Source organism: Triturus cristatus, chromosome 9, assembly GCF_964204655.1.
Source record: "Triturus cristatus chromosome 9, aTriCri1.1, whole genome shotgun sequence".
NCBI lineage: Eukaryota > Metazoa > Chordata > Amphibia > Caudata > Salamandridae > Triturus > Triturus cristatus.
The window spans coordinates 648,342,178-648,353,748 of record NC_140592.1 but is presented as its reverse complement, the minus strand read 5'-3'; the positions used below and the strand labels follow the sequence as shown (position 1 = coordinate 648,353,748).

The following is an 11,571-nucleotide window of genomic DNA, read 5'->3' as shown; positions in this document are numbered from 1 at the left end:
GGTTTTACAATATAGGTTGAATTTAATGTCATACGTGATAATTTCACTGTTATAGAACAAATCATAGAAGAAACCACAGCTCATTCTAAAGCCTGCCAGCCCTAAAAAAAAAAATTTAAAAAAAGAAAGTATATATGGGCAGTAATTAGATGAGGTATCAAGAAGCGCATAGCAACACTAATGAATGCAGACTTTTTTTTTTTTTAGGAATTAGAAGCCCATACCATTCTAAACCCATTTACCTATTGCATAAACAGATGTTGGTCTCGATCATGTTTTGTTATAAAATAGAACATTATTTTTTGGTATTCTTGGAACATAGTATCAAGAGAGGCCATATACAAATATAAAGGTATCGTTTATTATGTTCACAAGAGAACTTCGACAATGCTTATCTTGTTGCTCTGTGTGATTTTTTTCTTTAAAAAGTAGTAAAAAATTATTTGCACTGCTAATGAATGACAAGTGCAGCAATCTATTCAATGCTGACATGGTTTCTCGGAAGAGCAGCCTTTTGGGTAGTTTTGTTTTCATCGAGTCATCATAACCAGCAGATTTGCACTTAAGGACAACACCTCCTAAATCACTCTGTCAAAAATAAACAATACTACAGGTTTGCAAGCTGTGAAAAGAAGCCCTGTACATTAGGTATGCATAGTACATCTTGCTTTGAAGAATCTACAAGTAATAGTTTGTCTAGTCATAGAAACATTCTGCTACTTACGTAAACTTAAAATCGGGCCTTACCATAATATTAATGTAGAACTGAAGGTGCCCGTTTTTGCACTGGCAGCCGTTCACCACTTATACTCAGAAAACTTTGCACTTCTACAGCTGGTGACCAAAATAGAATTTAAACTTTGGACAAGGAGGTAACTCTGGGTACATCACGCAAAGAATGCATTATACAAGGAGTTTATTTTCAATGAAAACTCCACCTTGTATGATTCCTACAATTGAGCTGCTATTAATCAGAGGCAGCTATACTATCCTCTGGTTCTCAAAAACAATTTATATTAAAAAAAATATATAATAATCTCACAGTGAATCATTACCCACTAATTTTAGATGCACATTAGAGTGGAATGCTGGAACCTTCTGTAAGATAGTCCTTATAAAGAGTCCCTCAAATGAAAGGACCTCCTGAGCTATGAAGATCTTTTAAGGTCAACTGCACACACACACAGATACATGCTCTGAAGATTGTGCTGTTACACCTGAGCTGGTTCTATTTGTATATCGGGAAGCAAATTGCAGCTTGTGATAATGTCAATTTTCTCTGCCACTGCTTTCAGGTCATCCAGAACTAGACGAATACTATGAGAGGCACTTATGATTCCACTCTGGGAGTTGTTAAGCTGGTTGGTAACACAGCGAATTTCTTTAGTAGCCGTCTGGTACACATGCTTGATTGTGCTGCTAACATCGTGATGTAGTCGTGTATTGCTTTCTAAAAGCTTCTGCTGCAGCAAGGTGCTATAGCGTCCAGGATGCTGGATGTTCAATGCAGGTTTTTCCACCATTCCCACAGGTGATTTTGGCGCATCATTCCTGATCACAATAAGTGGAGGCAGATCCTTATCAATTGGTGTGGCTGGTGTTTTATTGCGACATGGCTGAACTTCCTCTTCCTCATCAGTCTCTGATGCTTCACCAGGAATTGTCATACCGGTAACATTAGAACTCATAGTCGGTTGCATGGTTCCAAGATATGGTTCTTCATCAGAGTCAGTTTCTGAAGCCTCGCCTTGCACCACTGTTTGGTATTTATTCAAAGACATCTTTTTTATGGCAACCTAAAACAAATAATCATACACACTTATGAAAAAGGTTGCACTGATTAAAGACTGACTAATATAATACAAAATTAGATTTACAGATTTCTGCAACCAAAAAGGGCTAAAGCAAAATAGCACATGCTGCCATGACCTACTTACCAAATGTACATATTTGACAGGCAACAACCATCCTTAAATAACAAAGAAATGTATATGATTTGGTACAGCCTTCGTGCCTCACCCACAAGAAAAAAAAATCAAAGGCTCAGTTAATTAATTGTGATATGCTCACCCTAATGACCACACACCTCGGTAAAAGTAACCAGGCTCCCTCCTTCATGAACTTCCAAAAGGCACTATAATGCTATATGTTGCATTGTATAATAGGTGAAGGAAACAGCTGCACTGCCAAACTTGACCTAAAGCCAGGGTTGAATAAGCTATTTGTACGAGAGATGGAAGAAACTAACAGAGGAGGTGCTGACATCATGAAGTGACATTGAGGAACTCGGGTAAGAATTTGTGAGACATACGCTCTCTAGTCCACATGTATTAGGTTGCATGTCCCTAATTAGAAAAGCCACGTTATTTTTTTTATAAAGCATTCTTAGGTACCCTTGACTGTCACACCCCGCTTCACAGTCCGCCATCTTTATTCATAGCTCCTAAAGCACAGACTTCAACAGAGGAACAATCACTGGCTTTGCCAACAGTTCTTACCTTTGCTACTGAGCGCCGACTTACTGGCTTTGCTACTGTTTTGTTTTCCAAATGTTACTGCAAAGCATAAACAAATAAATCCAGTATTTGTAAAGGGTGAACTAGTCACCCCTAAAGGTCTCAAGGCGCCAGGGGGCCGTTGTGGAGATTAAGTGAGCTATTGCCCAGAGTCACATGGTGCTGAGCTGAGCAGGGGCCGGCACCAGGGATCGAACAGTAAGCCTCATGCTGCGGAGTCAGCCGCTCTGGTCGCTGCGCAACACCTCTTAAGGCATGCGCAGCAACAGCCCTTGGGAGTTAAAAATATTATATAGCTCTTACTGACAGTCGCCAGTAGGTAGTTATAGTTAGGATGTAGTTCTCATAGGAAGAGCATTTTTCTTTTTGCCAATAACTTTGGCGGCATTTGACGAATCCTTGTGAAATTTTCAAAACAAGTTTGACGCTAACTTCAGCTACAGTCTTGAACGTTTCAGGGTGATCTGTCAAGCGAGGGGCCAGGAGAAAGGGGGTAATCCAAAAACATGTTTTCCCCATGTTTATTTCCATAGGAACTTTAGACAAGGCTACAGCTCGAACTGCTGAACGAATTGCACCAAATTTGGCAGAAAGGTAGCAGTTGGTCCAAAAAGTGACTTTTTTTGTGAATTGGTGTAAATCCGTTCAATAGTTGCAGAGTTATTTGAAGGTTATTTAGATATACAACTGGGGTTGCAAAGGGTTCCCAACCCTGCCTGATCTCATGCTGAGATCTGATTGGCTGCCAACATTACAAACCAGGAAGTGTTTGCAGCCATCTTTGGACTCGGCTTGTACAGAGTCATAGAAGAAGAAAAAAAAAATATGAAAAAAGGGGTCAGGGTAGCAACACTCTGAAACCCATCCCCCCCATGGCCTCTTTTTTCGCCCCACTCCTGGGGCTGCTTATTGCCCCAGGGACCACCCCCTTGCTGTGGTTTTTCAATAAATGGGGGGACTGACACCCCCCCATGGCACGGGGACCACCACCTCCTGTGAATTTGATTTGAGAAAAAATGCAGGGGTTGCCTACTCTGCAACCCCCATGCCCTGGGGACCGCCACCTGCATGAGGCAAAATCTGCAATTAATGCAGGAGGGCACACACGCCCCCTTCCCAGAGCTGCCAAATCCCCGGGGGCAAAATAAAACATTAATGCCCCCGCAGCCCCAGGGATCGCCACCTCCCCGGGGCTCAAATTAAATTAATGTAGTGGACCCTTGGGGCACCCCCGCAGCTGCAGAGACCTCCACCTCCTCGGGGCAACTCTTTAGAATTAAAGTGTTGGGGGACAGCTTGCCCCCCCCCTCTTGGAGCCATAGATGGCCCTAGGGACTGCCACCCCCCAGGGCCAGCTCCGGGTATGCCCACCAGAGCCATTGCAGTTTGTTATGGCTTGGCAGGAGCTTTACTGCTCCTGCCAAGTCATAGCAAACTGTGCTCTACTTCCAGCAAGCAAGAGCACATTTAAAATGCTATTGCTTGCTGAAAACAGAGCACAATTGCTTTTACAAAAAGAGAGCCGCATGTTAGCAGCTCCCTTTCTGTAAAAGCAATGCTGGCTCCCACAGGAGACGGCAGGAACCGCGGGGGCCTTGAGGCTCCCCCTGACTTATCCAACACTTCAAAGTGAGTACCCTGGATGGGACATGGGCATCCACAGGAGAGGCTGGGGGATGGGTTCCCAGGGACCAAAACCAGCCCGGGAGGCAGGTAACCCAGCCTCTCCCTTTCAATTATTTTTTAAAAATTGTTTTAAAAACAAAAAGGCTGGGCCCCAGTGGATGGGGTCCCTGGAGCTGCAATCTGGAGTGGAGGGGCAGGGAACCGCCCCCTTCTCTATTAAAAAAAAGCCGGCCCAGGGAGGTTGGGTCCTCCAGGCCCAAATAGGCCCAGGGATTGCCCCCCCCCCCCCCCTCGAAGAAAATATATATATATATATTTTTTTTTTTAAAGACAGCAAGTCGCCTGAGGCCCTGCCCTCTTTTACTATCACTCTGCAAATGCACCTTCTGGCACACCAATAGTTGGGGGATAAAATCGGCCTAATTCCAGCAGATCCTTGGAGGCCAACTACCCTTGCTGATACCTCCAGTAAGTTCCACACAGTGGGACTGCTGAGAGGTTGTTGGAGACCACAGCCCCTTTCTCCAATACTCCGAAAAACGCACCTCCTGGTGCACTGCTTGTTGGGGGAAGAATTACCCTTGGCTCTTGAGGTTCTCTGGGGGCCAACTACCCCTCTTGTTACGTCTAGTAAGTCTGATGCAGCAGGATTCCCGCAAGCCGGTTGGAGGCCCCACCCCCTTTCTCCACCACTCTGCAAACGCGACTACTACTTTAAAAAAATAGACATTTGCTTAAAAAAAACAAAGGTTAGAGACAATATAGCTAGGCTCCGATTTCACTTGTACAAAACCAGGGAAATTCAGCAGTTATAGTTGCCAGAGTTTACTATAACTTAGGCCCCTCAATGCACTGCTTATGACCTAACATATTACATCACTCATGACATGCTGTGACATCACTGATGACATCGTCCACAGAACCACTCACACCCCTATACAACTTCTTGTATGCCCACTCCCACACAACTACTCACATACCTATTCACAGACCATACCAGTACTCGCACACCCACCCACTACTCCAGAGGCACTCACACACCCACTCACTCGTACAGCCACTCACACAACCATACAACCAGTCAGTCACCCGTACAGCCAGTCAGATAGCCACACACTCACCCATAGCCGCTCACCCACCCATACAAGCATTCACACACACAACTACTTACACACCCATTCACACATCCACAGAAGCAGTCACACATCCGCTCACTCACCCATACAGCCATTCACAGACACTTAGTCACCAATACAGCCACCCACACACCATTCAGCCACTTACAATCACTCACTCATACAGCCAGACTCCAACTCACTCACCCATAGTCACTACACACCCATTTACCCACCCATAGAACCACTCAAACTGCCACTCATTCACCCATACAGCCACTGACACACCCACTCACTCACCCACCAATAGCGCCACTCACACAGCATTCCACTCACCTACACAGCTACTCACACACCGACCTATAGACACTTACACACCCATACACACAAGGATACATAGTCACACATCCACTCACTTAATATGTTAGAAGTAGAATCACACAGTAGTAGTGCACCTAATATACTAATTTACCTTTTGTAGTAGTAGTATATATGCTTAACGCCCATAATCTCTTAAAAACACTTACCTGATGACATAATGAGCGATGTCACTGATGTCATGAGCGATGTAATATGCGAGGTCATAAGCAGTGCATTACAGTGGCGTAAGTTAAAGTTAACTCAGGTAACTATAACAGTTGAATTTCACTAGTTTTGTACGAGTGAAATCTGAGCCTAACTATAATGTCCCTGTAACCTTTGGTCTTTTCAGTGCATAATATATATATCATATAGGTCGGCATCAGGTAGCACAAGTGAGCTCTACTGGCTTTGCCATTGCTTGTTTAGTTTACCATTCTGAAATTGTAGTTGACCATGTTCCATTCGTAAAGTGGCTGCTGGTGCGTCATGGTGTAGGCACACATATGCAGACAACTGGCAGTCATCTTGAAATGAGATTTCATTAATTAATGTGCATATATCATGACACACCAACTGTCATTAGGTCGAAGCCTACCAGCCAGCGTAGCTGTCTGATTTTCTAAAGACATTTTGGGGACATTCAGAAAGCTTACCTGAAATGTTTTCGGCTCTTTGCTCACCATTGGCTTTTTAACTCACATTTGCTGTCTTTTTATGTGCTGGCTTTATTTGTTTCAAGCTGTCCAGCTGGAGTTCCTCTCTCACAAAGAGCATTCCTTATTTACTCTATCCTTCAGAGAGTTCCCTTTCTGTAAACAGGCCTTTAAATCTTGTTCTTATCTGGTCACATTTGCTGTACACTCAAAGACAGAGGTAAATTGTCAGATTCTGTCTTCTCAAGGAACTTGGTGTTTACTTTTCCTTCTCTGACTTCAAAGTCGCGTGTGCTAGGAAAAAAAAGCCTTATACAGCAAGATTGTCAACATAAATCCTCTCAAAGTTTAAATGTCTGTAATGAACTGTGCAGACAATTTTAAATATATCAGAATGAGGAAAGCATAATTAAATCATATTTTTCGTAATGTAGTGTGGTGGAAACAAATATTTTAATACGATCAAAACAAATCAATATACTAGGTGATGGCATTTCCAAACATTACTGTATGTGTGCTGTATACTTTATTCAATAAAACCGTATGTCTGTGCAATTACAATGGTCATTTTAATTGAAAATGTGTTGTCTGTAATGGAGGTGTGCTACCACACCATGCATGCTCCACTTTACACCACTCCACTATACTCTGCACCACTGCACTCTACTCTGCAGTACTTCACCTTACGCCACTACACTAGATGTCTCTTTACTGTGCACCACTCTACTTTATGCCAATCCACTCTTCGCCACTCTGACCCACTCCACACCACCCTACTCTGCAACACTGCACTCTATGACAATACACTATCAAAGCACTATACACCACTCTAATCTACTCTGCACTACAGCACTCTATGCCACTGCATTCCACCTTACTGTGCACCACTCCACTCTACACCACTTCACTCTACTCTGAAACAATCCATTCTGTGCTACTCTACATCACTCTACTCTAAACCACTCAACTCCAATCCACTATCATCTACTCTGCACCACTACACTCTGCACCACTGCACTCTACCCTGCACCACTCCACCCTACAGTGCACCACTCCACTATATGGCAATTAAATCTACGCTACTCTATTCCACTCCACAACAGTCTACTTTGTCACTGCACTCTACGTCACCCTACTCTAAACCATTGCAGTCTACACAACTCTACTCAAAAACCAATGCACTCTACACCAATCTACTCTGCACCACTGCACTCTATGCCACTATACTCTACAACACTCTACTGTACGTCACAGCACTTTATACCACTGTACTCTACTCTTCACCACTGTACTTTATGCCACTTTACTCTACGCCACTGCACTCTAATGACACTTTACTCTCCGCCACTTTACTCTGCACCACTGCACTATGCCGCTGCTCTCTACTCTACTGTACTCCACGCCACTGCCCTTTATTCTGCACCACTGCACTCTACACCACTCTAATCTACTCTGCACCACTCTAATCTATGCCACTGCACTCTATGGCGCTGCGTCACTCCCCCCTAAAACACTTTACTCTATGACACTATGCCAACTTATGCCACTCTCATCTACCCCACAAACTTTTAACAATGCAGAACAGCAGTCACGTAGGTGTATAACATGGCTAAAACACACTGGCTAAGGCAATAGCTCTTTCATAGGCGAGACCTATTTTCTTTGCCAATGCTTGTTTTTAATTTACCATTTCAATACAGCGTATTGGAATATTAGAACCCGTAATTTTTTAAAAATGACATCAGTGCCAACATAAAGAAGAGCTGCCAGTGCAAGTGTGCAGCTGCCGGAACCAAGCAGATGTTTTTTGTTTTTTTTAAACAGTACATACAGCGGTGGTTGAACAATGAAAGGATGGACGGGGAAGCAATGGCGTGCACCTGCAGGAACAAATAAAATAGCTAATACGCCATGATGGAAGGGAGGCGGAGACCAATGGACTAGAAAGCAAGCACTTGGCAACAGTGTGCAACTACCAGGCCCTCACAGATGTGTTTCAGAATTTTTTATTTTTTTTTAAGTAAAAACATAACCAGCAGGGGTTGAGGGGGCAACAGACGAATGTAAGGAGGTCAGGGCACTGAAGGGGTGGGTGGTATTGAGATGAGGGGGTGACAGAGGGGGTGAGAAAGAAAAAGTAAGAGTGCATAGAATGCTAGAACAAAACTAAATATTCATTGGCAAAGCTAATAGTTCTGGGTGCTGGCAGTTGAGTGGCGATGGAAAGATACATTCAAGCAGCCAATGGTATTACGCTGCTGTGAGCCAAAAACTGACCGACAAAGGCTCATGCCAATGGCTGAAAGAGGCTTGTGGTATAAAGACATTCTTTCAAATGGGCAGACCTAAAGCCCCACTATGTATATCAAGAGATGGTGTTAATTGTTTCAGGAGATTTACCTACCGCCAAAAGAAAGTGATAACTAAAATAAAAAAATAAAAAATAAAAATAATATGGAGGGTTCAGGTAGTTTGCCCTTCCCCCAAAAAAAGTTCTGCTTGACAGCTGTGCTGTCAAAACCCATGCCTAAAAAGTAATCCTCTAACATCAGTAGAACGATAACGCTAAGCCAGTTAAAATAATGGTAAAGAAGCTATGCTCCGAAAGAGACAAACTCAAAACTATGCATGAAAGCTGATCATGGAACAGGGAACGAGGCCGAGCGTGCAGAATAATCATGAGCAAGGGCTGATCCAAAGCTCACTCTGTATACTGCATTGTAGGAAGTGCAAATTGAATCATGCGGCAGTGGAGGGCCAAATTAAAAGGTTTGATGGAATAAATTAAGTAGCAAGAGAATGTAAATTAGGCAGCATAACACAGCACATTTTGTGATAGTATTACCTAATTATTTTGTCATTTTTAGGTCTCACCTAGGCATCGCTTGCGCTCTCACCGAGACATGCTGTATTCACGATATGAGCATTAAGCTCCACCCATACTTTTTATTGGCTCCTTGCAGTGTCTTTAGGAAGTCTTTTTATCTTTTTTTTTTTTACATTGCACACAAATGACCACATGAGGGGTCTCTTGACGCAGAAGCCTCCTGACACCATGCCACTATCACCACCAATCATTGGATTATTTTGTTAGTGGTCCCTCCTTCTTCCTGTTTAACCCCTTCAGCGCGGCGCGGATTACCGCACTGTGCTGAGGGGTTCGTGCGCGGGCGGGGCCATGACGGAGCGGTTCCGTCATCCGCACAGCGCAACCGGTGCGCATGACGGAACCGCTCCATCATGCGCATCGAAAGGGTTAATACCTCCCTCTATTCTGTTGTTACCTCCCATGAGGACAGCCCCTTTTACATGTAACATTACTTTGTCTTTTTATTTTCTGTTTCAAAGCACTCTCGTTAATCAATTTTCGTCGTAGCTGGCGTTGCAGGCACAGCTTACAAACTTTGGCCCCCAACCCTGCCTTATCAGCTTCTTCTGAGGGCACCTGTTCCGGGCACTTCCCCCTACTACATTGGCACACACGCATTTGCTTCTCAGGGCATGGTGCACTTCCTACTCGTTTTTTTGTAAACATGGTTTAATAATATTTATGATAAGTTTAATTTTTGACAGGCATGTTTTTTTATACAGTCCACGCCAAGACTGGAACCCGGTCCCCCAGAGTCGGTATCTCTGTTTGTTACGCTGCAGGCCAGTTACGCTACTCCCCCCCCCCAAACCCGGACTCATTAGATGCTTTTGAGGGTGCCTGTTCTTGCACTTCCCCCAAAACCGGTCTCAGGACGTGGTCCAGGGAAGCTCTGGCTTGGCAGTTCGGGCTGGACTGTTCCCATGAGGGACAGGGTCAAGACTGATTTGCATATAGCTGGGTCTGAACAGGGGTGGCGAAGTGAGCTAAAGAACGATGATGGATTCAACCCAGATCTGTGACTGGGGTTGAGTGTCTGAAAGGTTTCAGCACTCCATCCATCATCTCCTTCTGTTTACATAATTACAATCAGCATAATTTTACTCAATACTACACAGTTCCATACCCCACTAATCTACCCTAGACGTTTCCATTACACAGATCACTCAACAATAAATCACATAATAAAAATCAACACCACAATTATATAACACACCACATACAATCCACACCACATAATTCCACATCAACCACAAAATTAAACAGCACACCACACCACATAATAAAACTCCACTACATAAACCTCCACAACAGAAAATACCATACCATACAAGTACTCTCCCTAACACACTCTCCCAATGGACATAATTCCTATATAGTAAATACTATACAATACATAATTTCTATCCACACAATTCCAATGCAAACTACATACATACATCCACTCCACTAAAAAACACAAAAGTAAAAAACATTACTATGCCAATAGCTCCAACTCTTGCAAATGCGAGACCTATTGCATTGCACACGCTTGTTAACACTTTCTGGACATTGACTGCACCACTTTAACACCCAAATATAACAATATATGAGCAACAGAAAAGTGACAAGTCAGCCTTTGCAAAGGGCCTTCCAGAGCGCGGCAACAAGTCGCTGCGTTTTGGTAACGTTTGAACCGTTTGAGCTCGAACACACATTTTGTTGTTGTTAAATTCAGCAGATTATGCAGCAGACGAATTGTGTGGCAAATTCATAACCGCCGCAACCGCACAATTCCAGTGGCCCTGATTGTAGTCAAAGGGTTTTTCACCAAGACTGTTAGCAAGAACTTATAAAGCGTACCTCTCAAAGAAATAACATTAACGTGGGTTGAAATCCAAATTACTTAAAATGTTTGATAAAATCTAATATCCACTCTATCTTTCAGCTTCCTGAAATCATGTGCATTCCTTTGGAGCAGTTCAGTTACGGAAAGAGCAGTCAGACCTGTGGGACCCAGAGAGGTTGAAGCAGAGCAGGAAGACAGAGATTGATAAGGAAGGGGAAGAGCTATTGGTCAAACTCACCTCCGTTGGGGCCGTTTCACATGAGCAAGGTTGTAGAAGCAGAGTGGTGCCGAGCGGGTTAGTGTCACTGGCTGGGGAGCGGAGTCACTGCAACTGCAGTAATGTGACCGAAGGCGCCTCCTAAAGAGTTATGCGCGCGTGACACAGTTCAAGACCGGAAGAATATCAACTGCCAAAGAAGTTTCTGTGAGGCGGAATTTTAGTTCTCTTTGAGAAGCCTATTCTCTCGAGTGTTGATCCTACTAGTACGTGTCAATGCGATCCTCTCGGCTGCGTCACCAGTCGACTCGAAAATGATAACGGCTAATAGGAGAAATAACGAACCATTAGTCTGGGTTAAAGTGTTCACTGTAATCTCAGGGA

General features: G+C 43.7%; 1 protein-coding gene across 1 annotated transcript; it reads right to left on the bottom strand.

The window, feature by feature from the left end:
- Positions 1–339: 339 nt before the first annotated feature.
- BLOC1S3 (biogenesis of lysosomal organelles complex 1 subunit 3) lies at positions 340–11,347 on the bottom strand. The gene is made up of 2 exons (XM_085625707.1): positions 11,209–11,347; positions 340–1,796 (listed from the first exon to the last, which is right to left on the bottom strand). The coding sequence occupies exon 2, from the start codon at positions 1,779–1,781 to the stop codon at positions 1,212–1,214; it is 570 nt and encodes a 189-aa protein (XP_085481833.1). The 5' UTR covers positions 1,782–1,796; positions 11,209–11,347; the 3' UTR covers positions 340–1,211.
- Between the last annotated feature and the right edge of the window lie 224 nt (positions 11,348–11,571).